The sequence below is a fragment of the Harpia harpyja genome, chromosome 1 (genome assembly GCF_026419915.1).
Source record: "Harpia harpyja isolate bHarHar1 chromosome 1, bHarHar1 primary haplotype, whole genome shotgun sequence".
NCBI lineage: Eukaryota > Metazoa > Chordata > Aves > Accipitriformes > Accipitridae > Harpia > Harpia harpyja.
The window spans coordinates 39,154,900-39,181,940 of NC_068940.1; the positions used below are offsets into that span (position 1 = coordinate 39,154,900).

General features: G+C 41.8%; 1 protein-coding gene across 2 annotated transcripts in view; it reads left to right on the forward strand.

Annotated features, from left to right (window-relative positions):
• The window catches only part of PREX1 (phosphatidylinositol-3,4,5-trisphosphate dependent Rac exchange factor 1), a 176,320-nt gene that overhangs the window by 66,082 nt on the left and 83,197 nt on the right, over nt 1–27,041 (forward strand). For both annotated transcript variants that reach the window (XM_052788254.1, XM_052788262.1), the window contains exons 2-5: nt 6,188–6,259; nt 13,910–14,032; nt 20,840–20,944; nt 24,323–24,424. In XM_052788254.1, coding sequence (XP_052644214.1) covers nt 6,188–6,259; nt 13,910–14,032; nt 20,840–20,944; nt 24,323–24,424 — 402 coding nt within the window. The remainder of the gene's footprint in view (nt 1–6,187; nt 6,260–13,909; nt 14,033–20,839; nt 20,945–24,322; nt 24,425–27,041) is intronic.

Here is a 27,041-nt window from a genome sequence, read left to right on the forward strand (position 1 = left end):
GTTGCTTCTGATTTCCAATATTTTAACTGAAATTGCACAACTGAAAAACCTGAATCAGGCCCAGTATTGTACATGTATATGCTGGCTTTTGTCCAGAAAGGTAGGAGATGTTTGAAACCCAATTGTCTGAATTTACACAAGAATGACTTCATCTGTCTTTAAAATCCAGCCGTCTCTAGGATGGAAGTCAGTAGATCTTGGTTAACAGTGCACAGTACCGCACACCGCTCTAGGAACAACAGAACTGAAGTAGGTTCACCTCCGATTGAAGTGACTTGATTCCCAATTGGTTGGTAACCCAAAGCTGTGCTAGCGTTCAGGGAAAGATCTGCATTTAGGCATTTACAACATGCTTAAAGGGAAATGCTGAAAGACTTAGTTTTCCATAGAAATGCACACTTAGTTGTTATGAAGAGAAAAAAAATGTCGTGATGTGATTTATTTTGTATAAATAGCCCTGTGCAGTCATTGTTACGTTATTTTGAGATTATTTATTGCATTGTCTTTCAGACTTCAGTGCAGGTGAGAACTGCAGTTCACATGTAGGATGCAGGATATTTATGTTTCCTGTTGTTTGTGTAAAGCTTTAGCTTATAAACTGCGTATCTGATAGAAAGCAAAAGAACACGATCAGGACGACAAGGTTCAAAGCTAACAATTGACTAACATGAGCAAGGATGCACCTGCTCTTAAAACCCATACTTTAGCAAACATTCATTTTAAATCTTCAGACTATTTCAGTAGAGCCCTGTTCCCACAGGACTCTCAAGCCGCTTTGCTAAAGGCAATGGAGTTTTTTGGTATCTTGCTTGTACTGCAATGGAGGCAAAGGCTTATCTAACAGCCACATTTAGTGGCAACACTTATTCAACTGCTGGAAAAAAAAAATTACACTTGCAAGTTCTTGTTCAAATCTTTATGACAAATTTCACTCTGTATTGTCAGAGACAGATTACTTCATAGCCTGTATGCTGTAGTTGCAAGGTGAAGATGCTAGTGATGGTCAAATGATAAAAATCATTGTCCATGCCACCACTTCATTTTTTCACTGTGAGCACGTTTTCTTGGAATCGAAATGTCTGCACTTGCAAGAAACTTTAAACAACTTGATTGCACAAGTGTAAAGAAATATATTTATTTTAACACTGAAAATATTAAGCTTATCTAGATCCCTGTGTTGTTCTGAATCAGTCCTGATTACTGATGAGTTTAACAAAATTGTCTCACTTGTCTCTTAAGAGCAATATGAAATTCCAGTCACCTGTTCAGAAAACAGGTTTCACAGGATTGTGCTTTCAGATACTGCTCCTTCTGGATATGGTAGCCAGTTGCCTCGTTTGTCTGTTTCTGTTCTGCCTTTCATTTCCCTCAGGGTTATGCACAGTTTGCCTGCCTTGCTGCTTAATCAGAAATCTCTTGCTATTTCTGAACATTTGAGGAAGTATCTGCCTTAGACATGAATTTTGAGAAGGGACACGAGCAAACTATCACTGCCTCGTCCCTAGTATTTGCCATATGCTACTTATGCTACATAGAAGGTGGTAAACACTAATTTTCCCTAATGAAGTTAAGGCTACAAGTCAAAGTTCAACAAGGGCCATTTGAAAAGCATTTGAGAGAAGTCCCAGTTGCTTCAGCCTGTTTCATGTGAGAACAACTCACAATCAGCAGATTCTGTCCTTAAAGTATGCTTTGTGCTTTTGTGGTTCAGAGGTGCAGCAAAGACACTCAAAGCAACAAGGTTTCATTGCAACAGTAGGTTGTAAGGATAGTGAACGGAAGAACAAAACACCTTTAAAAAATACTTATTTACTGAAATGAACTTTTATACCTAAATTACATTCTAGATTTCTAATGTGTTTGTATTAGTATTTATTGGAAGGAACTTACCCAACATGACATGGTGCAGAAAGGAAGCATTTCACTTTGCTCATTCTAATTTGTCATAGATTTGCTTGCATCCTGCAAGGCATTTGTACTGTAAGACAAAATATAAACTGTGTTTATGCATGACATGAGGAGCATCAGACATGGCCTGCTGAGTTTGGAAGTGTCAGACCTCTAGGGCAACAAGTCACAGTGCACAAATAAATGTTATGTTGATGCAGCAGCAGAATTTTAAACAAAAACAAATCCTCTGTGGGCTGTTCTCCTAATGATTAGCGCATGTGCATGGAAGATGAGACCTTCACAGACCTTTTTCAGGAGAATGAAAATTTATCAGCCTGGTTTCCCATTTTTTTCCCTACATTGTGCCATGACCTGTTTTTGTTCTGGACCTGTGGGCCCTACCAGTCCTTCTCCCCTGTTCTGTTGTGAAAGTAGTCCACCATACAGCTTGGCTTGCTCAGAGACCTGTCCCAGTGTGAGCACTGCAGAACACTACAAATGGCAAGAGAGCAAATGCAGCATCTGTGGGGATAAGAAGATGTCACGTTATCTGCCGTTTTCTTATCTGTTTTTCATTAAATTTTTAACCTTATATCAGTCCTGACCAGCGTACAACAAGCAGATAGAAGGGAGCAGAGTCTACTTTTGTTGCCTGTTCATCTCTTTCTAGGTCTTCAACAGTGTCTTACTGATCTGTTGTTTGATGTTTCAGTACAGTGTGTATCATAAGCTGTTCTCCTTCCCTGAATACTTGATAGTTTGTAAGTGTAGGAAACAAACAGCACGCCACAGTAGAGAGTTCCGCTTTTGTTTGCGGCGGAGAGGTGATTGTGATCGTCCTGTTGTGTCCTAGGAATGATTTTCAGAGTCCCTAAGTCTTAGGAGTGTTTTTCAAGAGCTCCCAAGAAAGCTGACCCCTATGCTTCCACATATCCCTGGATGATAGTGAGTTCATTTTTGCACAGATTGAAAGTGTGGTGGATGAAGAGGGTTATACTGAGGGGTCCCTGAAAGTTCCTCATGGAAAATGTCAAGGACTAGAGCCCTTGAATTAATATATGAGTTGTGTAGAGTGTGAAGAGTTTGGAGCAGCCAGATTAAGCATTTGTCTCAGGAACTTTTTAGGTGGCCAGAAAAGCCTTTACCCTTTCAACTACTTCCTCTTTAATAACAATATGTTTTGGAATATAAATAAAATGTGGGCACGGCAAGTTTTCTAATATTCACTACCACCACACTCACTCTTTTTTCATCACCTTTGTCATGTCCTGGCCCAAATACCTCTCTGATTTTCCAGATAAATCAATAGATCTAATAAAAGATCATACCACTACCTATAGCTATGTTTGCTAAAGAGAGTTGCATACTACTTGTGTAATGGGTCTTAGAGTCTGTGTAACCAGGTGAATGAATAGAGGGATGGTGTTGATACAGATATGCTTAGAGCCTAGTAAAACCGGTAGCACAAAAAAAATCACTTGAGAAGTTTGGAAAACACTGACCTGAATGTCCAAACATCGCTGGGAAAAGGGCTGCTTTTTCCAAGCTAGAAGTGATTTGGAAGGAAAGTGGTGTTGTCATGTGAACAGGGTATGCAACATTAGCTTTATGAGCTGCTGTTTTAATATCTTGTGTTTATCATGCTTTTCAATTTGAATGACTGTTGCAAGAGATTCTGTTTGCACATGAGAAGGTATGGACAACTGGGGAACAAATAGTTCTGCATCCACTAAGTTGTGATTTTGGCAGGGGGGATTGCGTTTTGGAAAGTAGACTACTAAATTTCTAGGACCAAAACCTCTTGTAACTGTCTTGTTTTATTATTAGTGGAGCGACTGCTGTTCATGCACATCAAGACAAATCAGAGGCGATGCAGGAGATTCGGCAAACTATCTACGAAGTTGACTGCTTCTTTCCCTCTTGTGTCTTTCATTGTTTCTACTCTCTCCCTGCTTGTATGCCTTTCTCATTTTTTGTTTGATTTTTCTCTCTCCTTTTCTCCCTTTCTCACACTCACATTAAATGATCTTTTCAGACAAGCATCACAGAAAAGCTGTTTTTTAGATTAACACAGACTGCTTTTTTATTGACTAGCCTGTAATAGCTAATGTGATTTGCACTTCTGTTTACCAACTTTCTATTATTAGACCCACCATACTGGGACTAATATGCAGGTAACTATTAGTCACCAGTGGAGCTGCTAATTGTGTAGATTAATTAATCATTCCAAGTGGATTTGTTGTCTCCAAACAGAGATGTGATTAAAGCAAGGAAAAGTCTCTGCCTGGCTTATCTTTTGAGAATGAGTGACTTTAATATGATGTACTACCTTATATAAATCAGATGCCTGATTATTAATGCTCAGATATCACACCCAACACTGAAGTGGGAGGGCAACAGCTATTCCTGTCAATCTTCCTGCCATTAGTCATCATGCTGAACACTTCATCTGAGACAGTTCCCTGACTGTTGCCAAGGTGCTGGGCAGTACATTAACATTGGAGCAGTTCCTGGCCAGATGATTGGCTAGGTGGACTGGTTGGTTCTTAAAAAATGCCTTTCCCACCACTGTCACACATGTCCTGTCCCTTTAATGCAGGAATCTGTTCTTCAAACTTTGCAGTGCACACAACGTGCTCCAAGCTCTCCATATCTAGCTGGAATCTAGCCAGGATCTCCTTCCTGTTTAGCAATACAAGAAGGGCAATGTGGTTATAGTCCTTGAAATTTGTTCAAAAGCAGGTTGAGAATCCAGGGCTGAAAACAAATGTAGGGTCTGTGTGCTTCATTAATTAATCTCTTTTTTTATTGGTGCCTGTCTTGTAAAGTGTTAATGACTGACAAGTGACAGAAAGCCATGGCTAAGCAGAAACAGAGATTTGCCGCTTTTAGTGCTGGAAGTCAGACAGAGGGACATGTTCACTGTCTTCCAACCAAAATACCAGAGGTGAAGGCATTCCATAAACTCTAAGTTTGGTTCAGTGACATTGCTTCTTATCAGGTTGTAAGCTGCTGCCAATCCCAACAGGCAAAAGGAAAAAAGAAAAAGCTGAGTGTGCATCAGCTGACATGGGCATTGCTCAGGAATAGTTCGACTTCTAAAAGCCTTTTATTTTCAAGCTGTAACAAAGCTGCTTTGTACCATAAATACAAAGAAATGACCTGCTTCCCCTCTCTGTCTCAGGTGGGTAAGAAGTTTCTTTCTTCCTTGTTCACAGCACTCCCCAGGGCTCACTCCTTTGTGTGGGTGGCAAGTTAGAAACCACTAACAAGAACAGAGAGGAAAGCCCTCTACCCTTCTGTTCATGGGTCATGTAGTTTATCACAGCAGATTCTGTCCTCACTGGCTTCTCTTAAGTCTCACCTGTGGGTATTTGCATCTCTCTGCTGATGCCTGTGGAACGCAAAATTCCTTGCTCTCAGTTCAGAAGTGCCCTTTAACCAATAGTTGCTAAAACAGTGACGACTTGAGGGAGGAATCCCATAGTGTGCTTTACTAAACACTTCCCACTGAATCAAGTATGTTGTGGGTATGTTCAGTGCAAATGCAAGTAGGTCCTGACTTCCAGTAGTCAGAGTTATGCTTTGAAGGCTGATATTCAGAACACTGTCCATTTGTATCTGGCCTGGAGCTTTTTATTGATTTGCCTGTTAAAGCCAAAGTTGTGCAGAGCTGAGGGAAGGGGAAACCTGGCCTAAGTGAAAAGTTCCAGCATTGTTTTGTCTGGTTTTAACCAGATGAAATACAGTGAACAGGATAATGTGTCCCAAGCACTGTCTGGCAATTTCCTTTTCCCTTCCCCATGTATTGAGTCTGTTGAACTTGTCCATAACCCTAGCTCATAGCTCTGACATGCCTCAGCTCCAGCAACATGAATGTCCTTTTGTCGTTCTTTGCAGTCCTTTTTGCTGACATACATCTTGATGTGCGTCAGGCATGCTGCTTCCAGAAGTCAAAACAGCTGCATCTTAGAGAGAGGGGAAACCTTCAAAGAAAAAACAAACAGACCCTCGCTGTGGTCTATTGGTAGTAACAGATAATTAAGTCTAAAAGTTTCAACAGAGGGAAGACATTTATTGCCAGGCAAAGCCCAACAACATTGTAGGAAATGTCTTTTGTGTTGCCCTGAATGCAGCCCTGAGTCTAAGAACTGTGGTAGTGATTTGGTAAATGTTTACATTCTTTCAGTCTTAAAGGTAATCAGCCGCACTGTGTTGATGGGAACCTAGAGGATATAAGAGACTGAAATCAAACTGTATCAAGCCATTTGAACATAATCTTTTTTTATCTCTGCAGGCATTTCTTCACCGGATCCGCCAGAATGCTGTGGACAAAGCTGAGAAGTACATAACAGAGGAGAACATTAAGGTATTTCTTCTATCTTTCTCATTTTCTTGGTAGGGAAAATATGTAATGAAAGGCTAGATTCAGGGATACAAATATCAAATATCCTCATGTCATATTGATGCTTATTATTAAACTGGTTCCCTAAGGAAAAGAGGCTCATGTTGACAGTTTATCTGTCAATCTGTTTGCCCATTCATCTAGCTGTCATCTTGCAGCAATTTTTCATCCCACGGGCTAATTTCAGTAAAATTTGACAACAGTGTTGTCAGAGGTAATAACTTTTGGCAAGATTTGTGAAATGGTGGGTAGAGGATAGAGAGGCCTTTTCAGTGTTTTTGAGAGGAAAGGCAGGGAATGCACAGCCCTTGTCTATTTTGCTTGACAGTATTCAGTTAGCCAATTTGCATCTGCTGTCTTTTACAAATCTAAAGTTGATAGGGCTTATGAGAAGGAGGCAGGAATATTCCTTTATGTTCTAGTGGGAAGGAATTTGGGTTCTTGTGGGAGCACTAAGTAACACAAGACCCTTGCATGAGGAGGTTTCTGAATGAATTTTGCACTGGAAAGAGATAAGGGACATAGAACACAGAGCTGTGAGGTACTAACTTCTCTAGTGCCTATGGTCACAGGAGACCTTGTTCATTATTTCCATAAATACAAGCAACATTTTCTTATAGTAATTTGGCAGTGCAGTTTGTTTGCCATTAGAAGCTTACTTATTGGGCTTGTGTTTGGTACTGTAGCTCCTAAATCAGCAGAAAGTTTGCCCTTTACACCTGTGGGAGCAGGGCCTAGCAATAATACGTATATCACACCAGCCAGCACTACTGCAGCTGGCATGTGTTTCCCCAGGGCTGGTTACTCCATTTCACATTCTAGTAGTATGTGAATGTGTAGAGATCCTAGCAGGGCTCCAGCCACCATTTTTGCTATTCATTCTACAGGCTAGCAATACTGTAGTTTTGACTGACTGTCATCAGAAGGGGCTGATAGCTAGACTGCTTGGCAGCTTTGTGGAGCTAAGCCTCTTGCTGTCTTCAATTTTGCGAGTCCTCGCTCCTCAAAAACTCACTATCTAGAGTCTGAAGTAAGTTTGGGTGTGGCTGAAGAAAAAGTAGACAAGTGATTAGTGACAATAGATCTTGTGTGCAAAAAGTAAGCTCTGCATGAGAAGTAAACCTATGCAACTATTTGCCAATTTGATGAACAGCTGTAGATGTTGATGAAAGTTATTATTCTATCATTATTCATATATCATCAAAATGAATATTAATTATGACTGCCACATAAACTAAAGTGGCTGGGGGAGGGGAACCTCAATCCATCTCACTCCTACCAGTTTGATGCCAGTGCCAGCAACAGATGCCCAGAGCCTGGAGAGGGATCATAAGTCAGCAGGAGAGCACCTGAAGAGCAGCACAAAGATATTCCAGCCAGTAAATCAACTTCATCAGGGGCCCAACTTAAATGCCTCTATGCAAACGCATGTAGCATGGGGAATAAACAGGAGGAGTTAGAGGTTTGTGCATGCTTGCAGGGCTATGATCTTATTGGCGTCACAGAGACGTGGTGGGATGGCTCTTATGACTGGAGTGTTGGCATGGAAGGATACAGGCTCTTTAGGAAGGACAGGCAGGGGAGATGAGGACGGAGTGCCGCCCTCTATGTCAGTGAGCAGCTGGAGTGCATGGAGCTCTGCTTGGGGATGGATGAGGAGCCAACCAAGAGCCTATGGGTCACGATTAAAGGGAGGGCAGGGACAGGTGACATTATAGTAGGGGTCTGCTACAGGCCACCCAATCAGGAAAACTGAGCAGATGAGGCCCTCTGTAGACAGATAGGAGCAGCCTCATGTTCACAAGCCCGGGTCCTCATGGGGGACTTCAACCCCCCCAATATCTGTTGGAGGGACAGCACAGCAGGGCATAAGCAATCCAGGACGTTCCTGGAATGTGTTGATGACAACTTCCTTCTCCAAGTGATGGAGGAGCCAATGAGGAGAGGTGCTATGCTGGACCTTGTTCTCACCAACAAGGAGGGGCTGGTGGGAATGTGAAGCTCAAGGACAGCCTTGGCTGCAGTGACCATGAAATGGTGGAGTTCAAGATCCTTAGGGCAACGAGGAGGGTGCACAGCAAGCTCACTACCCTGGACTTCAGGAGAGCAGACTTTGGCCTCTTCAGGGGTCTGCTTGGTAGAGTACCATGGGATACAGCCCTGGACGGAAGAGGAAGTCTAAGAAAGCTGGTTAATATTCAAGGATCACCTCCTCCAAGCTCAGGAGCAATGCATCCCAACAAAGAGGAAGTCAGGCAAAAATGCCAGGAGGCCTGCATGGATGAACAAGGAGCTCCTGGTCAAACTCAAACACAAAAAGAAAGCCTACAGAGGGTGGAAGCAAGGACAGGTAGCCTGGGAGGAATACAGAGAAATTGTACAAGCAGCCAGGGATCAGGTTAGGAAAGCTAAAACCCTGATAGAATTAAATCTGGCCAGGGACGTCAGGGGCAACAAGAAAAGCTTCTGTAGGTATGTCGGTGATAAAAGGAAGACTAGGGAAAATGTGGGCCCTCTCTGGAAGGACACAGGAGACTTGGTTACCTGGGATATGGAGAAGGCTGAGGTACTCAGCAACTTTTTTGCCTCAGTCTTCACCAGCAAGTGCTCCAGCCATACTGCCCAAGTCGCAGAAGGCAAAGGCAGAGACTTTTAAACAGGGATAAAAGGAAGACCCAGGGAACTACAGGCCAGTCAGTCTCACCTCTGTGCCTGGCAAGATCATGGAGTGGATTCTCCTGGAAACTGTGTGTCGTGGTTTAACCCCAGCCAGCAACTAAACACCACGCAGCCGCTCACTCACTCCCCCCCACCCAGTGGGATGGGGGAGAAAATCGGGAAAAGAAGCAAAACCCGTGGGTTGAGATAAGAACGGTTTAATAGAACAGAAAAGAAGAAACTAATAATGATAATGATAACACTAATAAAATGACAACAGCAATAATGAAAGGATTGGAATGTACAAATGATGCACAGTGCAATTGCTCACCACCTGCCGACTGACACCCAGCCAGTCCCCGAGCGGCGAATCCCTGCCCCCCACTTCCCCGTTCCTATACTGGATGGGACGTCACATGGTATGGAATACCCCGTTGGCCACTTTGGGTCAGGTGCCCTGGCTGTGTCCTGTGCCAACTTCTTGTGCCCTTCCAGCTTTCTCACTGGCTGGGCATGAGAAGCTGAAAAATCCTTGACATTAGTCTAAACACTACTGAGCAACAACTGAAAACATCAGTGTTATCAACATTCTTCGCTCTGAACTCAAAACATAGCACTGTACCAGCTACTAGGAAGACAGTTAACTCTATCCCAGCTGAAACCAGGACACTGTGCTAGGGCACGTGGAAACTAAGGAGGTGATTGGTGACAGCCAACATGGCTTCACTAAGGGCAAATTGTGCCTGACAAATTTGGCGGCTTTCTACGACGGGGTTACAACGTTGGTGGATAAGGGAAGAGCAACAGACATCATCTACCTGGACTTGTGCAAAGCATTTGACACTGTCCTGCACAACATCCTTGTCTCTAAATTGGAGAGGTACGGATTTGATGTGTGGACCACTCAGTGGATATAGAATTGGCTGGATGGTTGCACTGAAAGAGTTGCGGTCAATGGCTCGATGTCCAAGTGGAGACCAGCGACGAGTGGTGTTCCTCAGAGGTTGGTATGGGGACTGGTGCTGTTTAACATCTTTGTCAGCGACATGGACAGTGGGATTGAGTGCACCCTCAGCAAGTTTGCCGACGACACCAAGCTGTGTGGTGTGGTCGACATGCTGGAGGGAAGGGATGCCATCCAGGGGGACTGTGACAGGCTTGAGAGGTGGGCCTGTGCGAACCTCATGAAGTTCAACGAGGCCAAGTGCAAGGTCCTGCACATTGGTCGGGGCAATCCCAAGCACAAATACAGGCTGGGTGATGAGTGGATTGAGAGCAGCCATGAGGAGAAGAACTTGGGGTTATTAGTGGATGAAAAATGGAATATGAGCCAGCAATGTGCACTAGCAGCCCAGAAAGCCAGCTGCATCCTGGGCTATATCAAAAGAAGCATAACCAGCAGGTTGAAGAAGGTGATTGTCCCCCTATACTCCGCTCTCGTGAGACCCCACCTGCTGTACTGTGTTCAACTCTGGGGCCCCCAACATAAGAAGGACCTGTTGGAGTGAGTCCAGAGGAGGCACACCAAGGTGATCAGAGGGCTGGAGCACCTCTCCTATGAGAGAGTAGGGGTTCTTCAGCCTGGAGAAGAGAAGGCTCCAGGGAGACCTTATAGCAGCCTTCCAGTACCTAAAGGGGGCCTACAGGAAAGATGGGGAGGGACTCTTTATCAGGGAGTGAGTGTAGTGATAGGATGAGGGGTAACAGTTTTAAACTGAAAGAGTGTAAATTTAGATTAGATGTTAGGAAAAAATTCTTTACTGTGAGGGTGGTGAGACACTGGAACAGGTTGCCCAGAGAAGGTGTGGGCGCCCCCTCCCTGGAAGTGTTCAAGGCCAGGTTGGATGGGGCTTTGAGCAACGTGGGCTCATGGAAGGTGTCCCTGCCTGTGGCAGGGGAGTTGGAACTTGATATCTTTAAGGTCCTTTCCAACCCAAACTGTTCTATGATTCTGTAATCAGATGCAGTGCCCACAAAGCCTGTGCAGAAGAATCTGTATTTTCTCTGCTGATTTAAATGTATTTGTATTTGAAGTTTCATCACACTCCTCTGGGGAAGTACCACTTCATTTTTATGTCATTTTGAAGCGCCTGGGGGGTCTTTCTGGGGCCACTGTGAGACCTCATTTATTCTTATTATTACAATAACAGAGCTTCTCTTCAGTAATAAAGGGCCTACCGCCTATTGCTGGTGAAGTAGAAAGTAGAATCACAAAGGCACAGTTTTCCTGGTCACAGTCAATATTATCTCCCCCTCCTGCCCCCCCTTTCCCCCTATCTCAAATAATGTCGTTGTCTTTCCTGCAGTGGAAAGATATTTGTTCTTTCTTTCCCTCTCCTTTTTCCCTCCTTGCTGGTAGAGGCAGGACAAGCAAGGTGGTGTTGGGACTTCTGATAACTCTGCCTGCTAATGTTATGTATCTTGAATCATCTGAGAGCTCTTAGGTAGCTGGCAGCAGCAAAGATGGTAGCAGAGACTGTATAAATGGTTTGGCAGCTTATGTAAGGAGAAGCCTGTCTCCTCTTCTCTTCATGCAGCAGAAATGTCTGTAGGAAAATACAGGGTATTCTGGCAGACACTCACCTCTGAGCAAAAGGAGAAAGAGCTTTTTAGGATAATTTGGGTTATTGCTCCCAGTATTATTTTTACAGGTTTCTCCTACAGCTGGTGCTAAGCACTGGAGATTTCAGTAATCTTTGGCCACTGTATCCCCTTCCAGAAAGGCTACATTGAGTCCTGTGCCAGGCACAGATTTTACAAGTACTCCAGTGACTAACAGCTGCAGCAACATCATAAAAAAATGTTTTTCGTTTATTTGCTGCCTCATGTGGGAATAACTATTGATATGTTAGTATTATGCTACATTCACAGCAGGGCACTGATGTCATTTTACTGATACAGTAGATTGAAGGCAGTACAACTTGAGGGTGTACGGAAGCTGCCAGACATAGATCCTCACGTGAGGTTTATAAGTGGTAACTGTGTATTAGATACAGAAGCACATGCAGTTAAGCTCTCTGCTGCCTTGATTTTCAAGTGACTCTTCTTATCTGCGAATTCTGCTGCAAGCAGAGCTCTACTGACCACCACGGAATTCATTAGATGACACAGATATTCCTTGGATGAAAAAATACCCCCCAAAGACTGCTCCTGAAGGATAAAATCATCCCTGACAGATGTTTTCCTCTTCCTTGTTAATCCCCTTTTGGCACAGCTTCTGGCAAAGACAGAGGCTACTGTGTCATCACATCAGTTTCAGCCATGTGACAGAACCATTGTAGGCTCTGCTGGAATTAGCATGGGAAGTTTTCTGGAAGCAATCAAATGGTCCTAGCTCCCTGTCCTTTATTTTGGTTCAGAGCCCATCAGTGCAAATTCAATGTGTTGGAATCTTTTAGTTTATTCAGAGCTAGAAAGGAGCTATGAGGCACAAGTATGCATTAATGATGGTGCATACTACCGTATCTCAATATTGCTGAAGTGAGAAGGGAGCAAAGACAAGGAAGATGCAACAGGCTCTGCTCTGCACATGCAGCCAGCTTGCAGGAGTTGTTTGAGAGAAATACTCTGCCCATCCTTCAATAACAGAAGGTATAAAGTTGAACCTGGGTACATGCAGAGAGGAAGGCTCCTTGAATTCCTGATCTTGTCTACCCCTGCAAAACCAGAGAGAAACTGGTTTTAAACCAGGAATTCAGGTTTCATTCCTATTTTTAATGATTAGACTTAATTTACAGATTATTGTTTTTCTGAATTACTGCCACATCACCAGCCGCCAGGCTGAATCAGTGTCTCATCTGGTGAATAAATTCCACTGCATGAAGTTGAAAAGCTTAGTGTTATGATAAGGTCCTTTGGGAAGTGTTGGAAGATGTTAGGCTCGATCACTTCTCACACCGAACGCCAGGAAGATGAAGGCTGGCTCTGTCATGCTGCACGCTTTGGGGTTCAGAGGAGTGTCTCCCACTCACTGTGCAAGACCTGGGAGGCTGCTTCCAATGTGAAAGCTGGTTTGACTGCACTGCAGATCTCCTCTTTGCAAGTTGCATGGTTAAAGCAAAGTGATAGAAAATGTTGTCTGCAATATGTATGTCACTGCAGACTCCAGGATTTACTCTGTCCATTCAGGCTTTCCTTCAGTGGCTGTCAATGCTGATGGCTGTGTCACCAGGCATCAGGACTTCTACCCCTGTGTAGGTAGCATTCCATCTCCTATATGTGTATTCACACTTTCTTCTCATATTTTGTATGAAAATGATTAAGACTTATGTGTTTATAGCAGCTATCGCCCTGGCAGTTTATTCCCCTTAGCACATGTATAATTCAAATCACTAGGGATCATTTAGCTGTGAGGTTGCACAATTACCTTTTAGTACACGTCTAAACTAGGGACTTCTATCCCATTACATACGCCTTTTAGAACCACTGAGCTTGGTGAAGGGGAACTCTAATATGCTGCTCTTGTGGTTTGCAAGCATTTTACACTATTCTGTTCTCCTGTCAGTGAAATGCTAAATCCCATGTGGCAGGGATTTGGTCTCATTTACAGGTACATCTTTGTGTGTGATAGCTTCAAGTCCCTTTCTTCCAGAAAGTGATTTCTAACGCATGGGAACGAAAGGCAAACTTCCTCCTTCTATCTCCTGCAAATTGAGTTTGGTCCTTGTGATTCCATTCACCTGCTTGGTCTAATAGGAAGTCTTCTCTGGACTTGAAAGAAGTTGCTCACATTCATCATGCTCAGGTATCTGGAAAGATAACCTTCATTTACAGCAGGTACTACAGTAGCAATAAAGATTTCCATAGGGGGCCAGGAAGGGGGCAAATACAATGTAATTCATTCTGTCTGTGGTTTAGATCCTATCAGGGTAAGTCTAGAGCGACAATATTTTATATTTTAACAAAACACCCTCAGATATATTAACAGCTAGCAATGTTTTTCTCTTTATATTTCAGATTTTATTTTCTAACATTGAAGACATTCTTGGTGTTCACAAGGAGTTCCTGGCTGCCCTGGAATTTTGTTTACAACCAGAACCTCAGTCTCAGCATGAACTAGGAAATGTTTTCTTAAAATTTGTAAGTACAATGACTTAACGCTATCTGAAAATGCAGCTTCCTGTCGTAAGCTCCCATGCCATTAGGTAGCCCTAATCTCTAAGGCTTGTGGCAATACTATGACAATGTGCGTCTTGTATGAAAGTTGTAGGTAGGGTGGGAAAAAACTTGTGAATGAGGTTAGAACAATGCAAACCACATCAAACTCAGCTAAACAACAAGGTATTTTTAGAAACTCTTCCTTTTCCCATTGAATATTTTTTTTCCTTTTTTTCTCACCCAGCTGATCACATTTTATTGCTGAGAATTTGTCTGCTTTGGTTCCAAATGTTTCAAAAAAGCAGCACAATTTCAAGTAAATGAATAATTTGTGTGTGTATTTTAAAATTTAAAAAAAATTTTACCCACAAAGATCAAAGATAAAAGTTTAAAACAAAGGACAATACATCATTTACAGTAGTTAGTGTCTGCATGTGTTTATCCTTCAGTAAATGAAAGGTAGTGGGAGATGGCTTATCTTGCTGAAATGCAGCACAAGTTACAACACGCAGCCTTTTACCGTGAAATAAACAAGTACCTGCATTCTGTAGCTCAAAAGTAAATAAAACTTGGCTTTTGGACTCATAATGCTAGCTCAAGAATGCCAGAGATACAAAATGCGAGGTAGTCATGATACAAATTCACTCCGCCAGTTCCAAGTTGTTTAGAACATTTTGACAAATTACTTTTGTGTCATCTGACTTTATGCCTGATAGCTGTATTATTTGTTCTCCTACTACATCCATAATATGATATGTGCCAGTCTGATCCAGTCAGATTGGTATTGCTGGGTGATCCAGGAAAGCACAGATGCGTACTAAGGATTGCGCAATTGCAGCTTACGATCCTACCATTGCTTCTCTCATTGTAATTTGTTTCTTGTACTGTGAAATTCTTCTCATGCTAGATTTTTGTTTTGTTTTTAACTTGGCCTGATTTTCAGTCATGTATGTGTGCCATCCTCGACTAATATGTATATAGAGCATACTGTATATGCAAGATCAGTTATTCTATACACCTAGTTACAAGCTGGACTAATTTAAATGCAAAGTTACCTAATTTACATGTATAATAATTTGAAGTTGCACATTTTTTTCAGTTGGAGAAGCCCTCCTGAGATGTTTGAATATTAGAAAGCATGTCCATAATAGCCATTTCTTCAAATTCTTATTAACTGCATTAAGCCGCAGGCCAACTTCCTATCAAAAAATGTTCTATTATGCTTTCATAATCAAGATTCATGCTTTCACAGTTCATCAGGTTTGAGTGCACAGAAATTATACAGCCATTCATTACTCATAGAGTTTTACCAATTACCCCCCTTTTTTAATTTTTATTTATGCTGTGACAATTATTAAAATAGTGTTGCTAAATGTTATATTGAGACCATGCCCAAAAATTGTATCAGATGTGAGGACTGCCTGTCAGCTGCTGAAAAACATACTGATGAACTTAGTTAAAGCCTTGAATACCCACTAGAATCATTGCCTACCAACAAGATGTGCTTAATATATTAGTATTCATTAGCAAGGGTATCAAAATTAGAGGGTTTTTGAGTGATGCTGTCAATTTGTCTACTGTGTTTCAGAGTGGCGCTGAATAACCAGAAATGTTAACATCCTGTTATCTGACCGAATTCAAGCCTCGTATATGTAGTCATTGGTAGTGTTTTCTAGTATATGAACATATGATTTTGTAACTTTATTACTGTTAAATTTAATAATTATGTAATGTTCGTTATTTATCAAGTATGCAACAATACAGGAATTATGAAACTGTAATGCAAAGGGATGAGTGCTGGTGAGAATTTGTCTTCTGATAGAGGCAGTTTGACAGAGAGCAGCTTACATTGCTGTCTGTGGAGTGCATTGCAAATAATGTGTACATCAACTGTTTCATTATCCCCTAGGGAAAAAGCAGTTTATGCAGAAGGAGGTAAAACATATATTCGATTCAGAATATATAGAAAAAGCTGGTCTCATCCATGATTACCGTAAGGAAATGTAGGAATACCATTAGGAGCATTGTGGTACCTCAAGTCTGAGTAAGCAACAGTCAACAGAAGACTATCAAGAGAGGAGGAAATAATCTGTCCTTGCAGGCAGATTGTGCCTAGGTTTTAGAAGACAAGCTTCACTATGGGTATTTGGGGGCGAGGAATTTGTGATTTGCGCTCTGTCACAGTAAAGGCTTCCATAGTGAGTATCCATCAAGTGACAGGGAGATGCCAGTGGTAACTGTGGTTCAGAGTGAGTCTTCGGTTCCTTTCTGCTCAGGCTTCCAAAGCTCCATTTCCCTAATCGGGACTATTCTGATGAAGCAGAGGCATTCATAAAAAACCCTGTGCCTCAGAAACAGTACTCCTAAAGGTGTTTCCATGGTGCTGAAAGCAGGTTTTTTTTAAATGGTGTACAGTATTTTGGCACCACAAGAAGCCCTTGCAGCACACTTGAGGTTTCCCAGAGAAAAAGTGAGCTGTTCTCTTCCAGTCATGCACTCCTGCAACATGGCTGAAGAGCTTTTTTCAGAGTGCATGTTGTTAGCCAGTTTACCTAGGAAAAACATGGGAAACGTATTTCTTTAGTCTTTCATTTTGGGTAAGGTTCTCTTGGTTTTGCAATGCTCTTAGACAAAGTGCTAGGAAGAACACCCTCAGTGCTGCTTTTTCATTATCATCAAGCCACGGTGTATCCTCAGGGGGGAAGTGACATAAGGCCTGCGAATCTTGAATGTATCAGTGTATCTGCTATCATGATCACCTGGCGAGGTCATTCTTAGTCCTGATTATGAACCTAGTCCTTGTCAGCAGCCAGATGTTAGCACAGGTGCTTTTCTTCAGAAACTCAATGTTAAAAATACTCATAAATTTGGTGAATAGCTTGAGAATTCTTGAAGCACTGATTTTTCCAGACACTGCATTTCTTAGTGGTGCATGTTTTCTCTAAGTTTCCTTGAATCATATATCCTTGATAGAGATCCTCAGATTCCCCATGTGGAGTTCCACCAGACTGCAGTGTTTCGGTTCTGTTCATGAGATCTGCGTATCCTAAATTTCCTCTGATCTATGTAGGCCTTACTCTTTTCCTGGTTCACCTTGGCCTAGAAGAGCCTCACTTAACAACAGTCCACCAATCTTCAGAAACAAGGCACCACTTTTAGTTGTTATGAGCCTCTAGGATAAGAGTTGATCAATTTATAATAATGCTAGGGCATTCTCCCCTGGATCTCCAGCTCAGGAGGATTCAGATCTTGAGTAACAACTGAAGCAAGCAAGCAGATTTTGCAAGGGTTCCAAAAGAGCAATCATTGCACGTTGATTTTTTGAAGTATTTTAACAGATGATGAAATGTACTTGCTCTGATATTCAGGTGTGAAAAATTGTTTTACTTCAGACAGACATTGTTTGCCCTAGTGTACTCCATTTGATCAGATGATCATGAGAAGTTCATTGTCCAAGGCAAGGTGCTAGAATTTGTTCTTAAATTGTAGTTCAGTATGACCATAACAGACAGTAAAGAACATACTTAAACATGCATTCAAAATTGAATCTGCAGCCTTAAACAAAATGGCATGTAGAACAAGTCTTTAACATCAAAGAGAGCATATACACCAAACCTGGAATAATCACACCTCATCAGCGTAGGCTCTTTTGCGCAGATCATGAAAATGTATGGCTGCCTGCAGAGCAGAAGGGCAGAGAATTGACAGATGCTTCATTTCTGATATTGCCATATTGCTAGAGGTTTGGTGATGTAATAGCTAGAAACTTGTTCAAGGGAAACAAGTTTTCTTCTCATTTTTAGGACTCACTCATCACTGATGAGTGATCAGTTTTAGTGTCTAAGTCATCAGGGATCTTGTTTTGTTGAGAATTACATCTTCTGTTTTGTTTAGGTTTTTCATGTTGACAAAATTGGTTTCAGCCTGCTTTGAAACAAGAAAATGCCATGCCTTGTTAAAAATATGTCCAAATAAAATTGTTACAATTTTCCAAATGTCTTATTTGCTTTTTCTAGTCAAAACTATTTTCAAATTTGCACTAATTTGTGGGCAGTTGTAATGGAACCAAAATAACATATTTGGAGAATAAACTATTGGTTAAAGATTTATTTTAACCAAACTAAGAACAGTATAGACTTATTTCTGTCACCAAAATCAGAAGGTCTAGCTGTGTATCCAGCAGATTTGCTGAGTAAGAAGGTGCCATTTTTATGTGGTCATATCTCTGACCATAATTGCACTTTAATATAGAGTAACTGCAGGTTCAGAATCCCTGGGCTAACATCTGTAATTATGTAACTGATAATTTCCTCACCAGGGGATGGGAGAGTCCAGGACTGAATGTCACCCAGAAAGGAAATTAAACACTTCAGACACTGAGTAATTTAAAGCATAGTTCTCATATTTGTGGGTCTCATGCATGAGGGACAGCTGGAAAAGACTTGATGAAAGCACTCTGGTGTGTGTATAATTATTGTACTGACTTGAGCTTTAGCAAAGGGATTTTGTCGTGATCTAAATATAACCTCCCAAAACTCCAGGCACTCAAAGCTGCAGTCAGAAACCTGAGCAATGACATTTTGTGTGCATTGATGTAACGGATGCTGTTGTGTTAATGGTTACTATTTTTAGTTTCAAGCATGCTGCTTGTGTGCATCCAGGGAGTTGAGGAGAGGTGAGAGGAGGAGATGTCTTCTCGTTCTGTAACTCTCCAGTTTTTATGGTTGCAAACAATCCCATGCCTCTCAATTGTCTTTTTTCTATTGTGCTGTGCACCCAGCCCTGCCTTTTCCTGCATCTGGTGGTCAGAAGCCTTTGTTTCTTTTCAGCTTCCCAGTATTAAACTCCAATACTAAAATGAACAGCTGTAGATGAAGGATAAAAGTCTCAAACGTGCATTCCAGCTCTTTGCACCATACTCTTGGTGGCTGTTTTATTTGCTTTGTACCATTGTTGTGTTTGGACATCCATCTATTTATTTTCAACTCTTCCTTTGGAAGTACAAGGAGGGAAAAAAATTTCATCAGATTAGTGATAAACCAAACCCAGAAGCATTTTACAGTCTCTGAGCATGTACATCTAGTCATTGAGCATCTGACCAGAATGTCAAATTCTCCTAAACTAATATTAACACAATTTCTTTTCCATGTGACAATAATGAAGGGAATGCCCAGTGAGTGCAGCTGTATTCCCATGGATTCATGTTACTTAACTCCTTCAGTTGGCAGTAATTTTTTGTCTGGATCACTATGAGCTGTCTTGAAAGTAGCTAGATGCTGCAGATATCTTCAGCTAACACAGGAAGCTCTACATTTCTGAAGAGTGCTAGAAGTCCCATCAAAACTCAAAGTTAACTTCCTAGTTCTGGGGAGATGAAAAGGTTCAGATAGAATGTTTTCAGGCCAGGATCCTAAACAGAAAATGAATGATGTGAATGCCACAACAGACTCTGGAGAGCGTTGTCTACATGGCATGGTGCCCTGAGATGCCAGCTCTGGAAGGCCTTGCATATTACCTCTGGCAGAGTGCCACGCTAATGCATCTAAATTACTTTTGATACGCAAAGTAGCTTGTCAGAGTACCTCTGCATGGCACTGCATTGTGGCATAGAAGCTGACCTGAACCAGGAAAGAAACTACTATTGTGAGAAGCACCCAAAAAATGATGAGTCTTTTTGGCTTCTGAATCATTTAACCTGACTAAAGCCTAATACAGTCTCTCAACCCCACTTTTATTGCAGTGAGTGCAATACTGGCATCTCATAACATAGCTGCTGGAAGTTCAGCCCTTCCCAACAGCCTTGAAAGTATCAACTTGCTCCTTGCCTGATCTGCTCAGGCATGGAAATAGTTGTTACTGCTGCTTTTGTGAATCTTTTCAGTGTTTCCAGATGTCTGATGTTTGCAATGGGTTCAGCATCTCTGATCATTTTAGTTAGAAGTTGCACTGTCTTTGGTTCTGGAGATCAGTAAAGCAGAACTTGGTGCTGCCAGCTGACCCTTGTTTCTTAACGGGGGATTTCATTCCACTGCATGTGCTGGTGGGTGTGACATGTTCCAGTGCAAGTACCTCTATCTAGTTGTGAAGCTGCCTTTCCCTTCCTTTAATTTCTGTAATACGTTGGTTATTTTGTGTGTATTTGATGAAATTCTTCCATTTAGGGAAACTGTTATGGACAGCTGACCCACTGTTCAGTGTTGCATTGAAATAGTGAAGTCTGCTGTTTCAGAACACAAAGCGAACCAGCCAACTCACTGGGGTTCCCCCTCAGCCCTGAAAGGCAGGGGATTTCCAGCTGGTTGCTTTGTGTTACAGTTCCCCTCCAGATCTCTGAGTTTCTTCCAGGCCTTGGTTCTTCCCAGCCACCTCTGTTCCTTCCTCCTGCAGGAGTGGTCAGTACAGCTCAGAAATGTCAGCCCCCTTGCTCCTGGCTTTAGTCTGCTTCTGGCTACTCTGCTGGAATATTCTGACACACGTGCAAGTGTCCCTGAAATAGCAAAATCCATTCTTTCAGCAAAGAATATATTATTTCAACAATGCATTAAGAGGAAAAGTGCTGGAAGTCTCTGTGCTCAGAAAGCTGATGTTAACTTGCAATAGAGTAAGTCAGGAATTAGTGGAACACTTCTTTACATTATTCACATTAGTGTGTCATGCACTTCATGTATACTGCAACCCTAATGCCACTCTGAGTACACACCCCTTTGTAAAGAATTTGGTATCAGACTGTGACAAAATAGTCACTCCAGTTTTGTCTGAGTCAATAAGTTACTTTGTTTTTCCTTGCAGAAAGACAAATTCTTTGTGTACGAGGAGTACTGTAGCAACCACGAGAAAGCACTTAGACTGCTGATGGAATTGAACAAGATCCCAACAGTGAGAACATTCCTCCTGGTAAGTACCTTCTCTAGCACTCTTGACTTAATGATCTGACTTTGCACTGTACTCATAATAACCCATGGCATCCCAGGAATGCCAGGCATTTTGCAGACATTACCCATTCCAGGTATGCAGCACTCAGGATGGATAGTTATTGAAATCACTGATGAGTTCAGGCACAGAACTAAGCACAGCTCTGGTATGAGTAATTTCAGTGGAAACAGGGAAGATTTTTTTTTTTCTCCCCAAAAGAAGCAACAGAAAATTTGAGCAAAGATTGTGAAAGGAGTAATGCAATAAGTCAGCAGCAGGGCTGTGACTAGTTCCCAGTGGACCTGATTCCCTGCTCAGTTCTCTGACCAATTCACCATCTGCAGACCCACCAGAAAAATGTGGCCCGCTTCTGACACCCGCTTTCCCATGAGTCCAGTTGTGGGCAAGAAATGTAGTCTGGATTAACTGTTTTGACTGTGTCATTGCTGCTTGTATCAAAAATGATCTAACTCCCTATCCAATCCATGTTGTATTAGCATCCATGTTGGGAGGGGTGGTGGCATACAGCCTTCAAATGCCTCTATAGAGGCAGGGCTGGGAGGATAAACAACCAGTAGACAGTGCCTTCTGCCCAACTTTCCTTATTTTTCTTTCTTTTCTTGGATGTTTCTCCACTTAGCCTTCACCTCAATTCTGCTTGATTTTTGGATGTCTTGTTTCCCTGGCCATGGATGCATGGCATTTGGAATGGGGCTGGCATGTAGGTGAGGGACTAGTTCAGCACATTAGCTTTTTTCCTTAGTAAATGCTATGAGGTAAAAGAAAGGCCGTCTTTTTGCAAAGGACCTGCCCTTCCTTCTGTTCTTCTTTCTGCTCTTCTTTTCTGCCAAAGGTCTGCTCTTTCCCAATATAGTACAGCAAAAGAAAACTTCTGCATAACTGTCTGTCACAAACAGGGCCAGAACATTCTTTTAGCCACAAAATATAGGCCTTGGAGGGAGCAGCAGGGACAAGCACTCATGCTATTGGGTAGTCAGAATCTCTTTGTCATGTCTGAGTTTTAATGAACCTTGTTAAACCATTAGTTTGAGTCACCAAATGACCCTTTCCTTGTTTGTGAGTTCCTCTGGGTGCTTCTGTTGAGGGAAACTAATGAGAAAGAGGAGAGACAAAAGTGCATGTAAACACCATCTTTCCCAACATTCAGAGTGTTCTCGACTTCCACTGGATTGGCAAAAGCCTCCTGCCTGTGTTACCGGCAGCAGCTGGCAAACTGATTACAAGGCACGTAAAAGATGTCACACTGCCTGCTGTGGCTTGGTACAGCACCTGAATCCAAGAGACTCTTAAAATAGTAAATATGGGAGGAGAGGCTACACTGAAGTATCTACTTTGTTGTGGCTGCTGTAATTTCTTCCAGGCCTCCCTTCTCTTCTCCACTGCCTCCTAAAGCCAATGCTATAATGCCACCATGCAGAGAAAGCTGCATTAAAATACAAAGCTTTGCTTGTGAGGATAGATTTGGCCTGATTGCCCCCTCACAGCTGCTGAAATATAGAATGTGGGAATGTGTTTGAAAAATCAGTAAGTGTTAAAGGGCAGTTTTGAGCCGAGAGCTAGAGAGAGGGCTGAAAGAAGAGATGGGAAGGACTGAATCACTCGAGACTTGGAAAATTGGACAGGGAGTATTGTGAGCTGGTAGCCAACGCCACAGATCTAGAATAGCCTGGGGAAGGGTTATTTTACAGATGATTGTCTGTAAAAATACCAGTTAGGACTAATGAGATTTATGTATGATGTCTGTGAACATTCCTTTAAGAGGAGGATTGTTGAACTACAGCCAAAAACCCACTAAATATCATTGTGTCTGAGCCACAGCACACATTTCACAGGGGAAAATGTTATCAGTGATGCCCCAAAGCAAGCACATCTTGGCTGAACTGAATTTAAACTTCAGCTTCTGTTAACAGGACAGGTTTGTAACTGGGGTGATTTTGAAGCAAAGTTGTCCAGATTCATGGTCAAACATAGGAATGTAGACTAGTTTATCTGAAATAGATTTGAAGTCCTTCTGAGTCCACTACCTGTGTCTGGCAGCAGCCAATAACAGAGTCTTCAGGGAAATGTATAAAAAGCTTACAGTAGGTCAGTATTTGTTTATCACAGAGATTACAGATTATTGTGACAAAATAAGGACAGGTCAAGGACTGTAGTTTTTTTTTTTTTTTTGATGACATACCCAATTCTTATACTCCCCTTCCATGTCAATCCTGAGAAATTAATTTCCATGATCTACTGAGAAGTTGAGCATCACTTGTTTTGAGCTAGTGTGCGCAAATTTATCTGTGAAATTATTCTTCTGAAATGCAGCCCGCCCCCCCCCAAATTTGTGTGAAGTCATTGTGTGAGTGTTGCAAGTGTTGATAAGTTGCTGCTTCTGTTCCTCAACCTAAAATCTGTTTGGACTTGGATTTCTTTGGTGTATTGGTCCAATACTTGTTCCCTTCCTTACTGTGTTTAAACAATACTGGGAGAGTAGTAGTTTTTCTAGGTAGAGAAATGCCTGTCACCTTCTTTCTATTTGGAAGTCACAGAGCTTCACAAAATTAATGCTGAGGCCCCCCCACCTTTTTTTTTTTTTTTTTTTAAAGAGCATCAGAATTAATGAAACCTGATTTCCTTAAATTTCATTGCCTCTTGTACCTCCTACCTGCAAGGTAGCCTTGCCTGCATGTCCCATAGCTTTTTTTGCTGGGCAAGCAGCAACATGTGCTGTGATTGGCTGAGAGCTACGTGTCTACTGGTTAGCCAACCAGTGCGCCCATGCTGTTTGTCCAGCTGTGCTTAGACATAATGTTTTGCCAGAGAATTGGTGGATGTGATGCAGATGACTCATTTATTTCAATTCCACTTTGATTTCCTTCAGACATAAGGATCAGATTAGAGTTAGTTACATGATTACCAGTTAGTAGGCTTTATTTTAGCCTTCAAGAGTTTTCTGGACCAACAGCGCAAATTTTGCATAGTGAACGAAGACAAATGGCTGTATCAATTGTGGGGGTAGGCTGGATTGTTTTAGATAATGGTGCATCTAGGTTAGCTGAGTGTCATCGTATTGTTATGGCATTTTTTGAGTTACCAGCTGTATAATATTTCTCTGGGAAGATACCTTTCTACATAGCCACTGTTATCCACAGCACGTTTTCTTTTGCTGATGCACAAAGAACTTTGCAGGCTTGATGGCTGTATTTCAGTGGTGAATGAAGTCCCATTTCCTGTATCTTAGGTGTGGCAAAGAGCTTTCTGACTGTAATACGTGTTATAGGAATACAAAATCACGTCAAGAGCACCTGAAAGCTTTGTGTTTGAGGTAACATTCGTTTCCTTTTTTGATTATAGGGCTGCATGCTTTTGGGAGGCAGAAAGACGACAGACATTCCACTAGAGGGTTATCTGCTGACTCCAATTCAGAGAATTTGCAAATATCCACTTCTGCTTAAGGTAAACCAAAGAAAGTATTTCTCCAGATGGTTGTTTTATTCTTGGAGTGATTCTGCATTTTTTTAGCCCTGACTTTTGTTGTCAGTACTACCTTCCTGCTTTGCACTTCTAAAAGTTGGATCCTCTCTGAAGAAAATGGCTTTTTATGGGAACAGTCAAAAAGCCGGCTGATGCTGACAGGCTGCTAAAATTTGTAATGGTGTGGGTGGACCAGACAGGGTAACTTACCGACTAACTAATGGCTTTTGACTTCAGTTCTCATCAGATGTTTACTAAGGCTTGAGTGCTATTTTAGCCACTTCCTGAAAAGCTGTGTTCAGATAGAATTGTATCAGTGTTCTGAGGGACTGGATGGCTCTGGGGACTCTAAATGGGATACATCTTTCATCACAAGGTCTCTAGTTTGAGTGTGTTCAGGTCAGTAATGATCAAAACCCTGTATCATCTGACAGCTGTTTTGGCGGCCTGTTTGAAAACTGGTTGTCTCAGATGAGTTCCCAACGGATGAGTGTCATTCCAGAAATGACTACTGCAGTTGGCACTAATTGGCTCCCTTGCTAGTATTCTTTACTGTAGGAGCTAAAGACCTGAAAAGAGCTAACTTGACTGTCATTTCTCCGGGTCAGGGCTGAGTCACGCGCCTAGTGGGGACAAGAAGAGGGAAAAGGAAAAAGCAGTTTCTGGGAGAGCTTGCATCACTGGTGGCCTTGTAGCTACTCTGTGGCTAACAGTCATCAGTCTTCAGTGATGTCAGTCTCTTTCTCAATCAGAGTAACATTACATTTACTAAAAGAAGATTAATTAATAAAAAATGTAAGAAGAAATTGCCTCATATTTTGAAAGAAAGGTCCCTTCCTGAGTTGTGGAAGAAAGTAAGAATTCTGTGATGAGCTGGTGCTTTTGGTCACAGGCTGACCACATGAATCAACTGTATGTCATGTAAAGCTATTGCAGTGCTGTGTCCATGCATTCAGCATGATTAAGGGTTTTCACAGGTACAAGCTGGTTAGCTCAATACTGATCTTTTGTTCCATTTAAAATTGTTTGTTTCATCTGATAAATGGTTAAATTCTTTCTTTCCATCCACTTGGAGTTTTCAGAGCCAAATTTTCAAAATATGTCTTTCTTAAAGGTGGCATCATTCTGTTGTCTATGCAGCTGTGCACAGACCCATCTTACAGCAGACACTCATGCACTGTTCCTTATGGACCTAGCGACTGGGATTTATGTGTATACAGCCAGATTTTCAATCCAGTCAATCTATCCACAACTCCACTTACAGTTTGAACAAACAAAAGCACATGCAATTTAGGCACATAGCAGGAGAAGCTAATGTGTGAGACTGCTACAAACATTTCTTCCACAGTATTAGTACCAGTCAAGACAGGGCAAGGATGCCTAGATCAGGAAAGCATGTAAGTGGCTCCAGCTTGGATTTATCTTCAGAGAGGACTGGTTATGTAGAGGTAATTGAAAACCTAATGATGCCTCAGTTTAAGTCCACTGTATTTATTTGGGATTTGTGTGGAGAGAATTTGGTGCCTGTTCAGTCTGTGGATCTGCATGATGAATGTGAGCAACATGTGTGTGCACAGAAAGGGAGTTCCTATGGCATCCAGTGTGGTAAACAGACCAGGGGATGTGGGGACCTTAAAATGTGCATTCCTGACCAAGTATTTTGACAGTGTTTGTTTTCTTGTTTTCACTCTGTGGTATGTTCTGTGACTGTTATCTAGCTGTGTGTTCAAGACTGAAAATCAGAGATTGTTTTGATTCCTTACAGAGATCCCTTTTCTATTTTCCAAGAAACTTCAACCAGAGGAAATAGTAGCTGGGTTCTTAAATTTGAACTGATCTCTACATTTGTGTTGTTACTAAAAGATGTATCAAGGGAGTCATTAATGGGTATAGAACCTGAAGATCAGGTTCCTTCATCTGTTTATTCCATGCTGGAGACATCTTAATCCAGCCAGAGTGGTCAATATCTGGTGTACCCTTGCTATGCTTATCTAGAAGTGATCTTTAACCAGTTTTATCCCAACATTTTCCAAACTTTTTGGACCAAAAGATCACTGTTAGTACTCCATATTTCTTATATTTCGCTCTGTGTCATTGATAAGCCTGAAGTAGCTGTGAAGTCAGTGCGGTTTCATGTATCAGATCTGACCACTCAGTATGTCGACCACCAGTCATCTCTCAAGCACAGTTTGGCAATCTCAGCTCTAAGCCATGCACATGGCTGTCTTAGAGAACTCCCTACATTTCTTCTGTACTTCAGTGCCTCTTCTTTTTCTCTTTTTAGTATGACTTTGTTGCTGAATCACCCATTGCTAATTAGACCTGCTTAATTTCTAAACTTTTTGGAAAAGGTGATTATGAGTGGTAGGAGTCTATGAGTTTGGATAATGTCGGCTTTTTATCTACTGACAGAAGCTTGACTTGCAAATTATAATCTCTATTCTGTTTTAAAAGCTCTTCAAAATATTAGAATGGCAGAACCTGCCAATACTACAAATTTTCCTGAAATCTCGGGGCTTCTACTCAAATGCCACGAGGATGCTGGCTACGGAAACACACCTAAAAGAAACACACGCCTTTGATTACAAGGTAGTGGCAT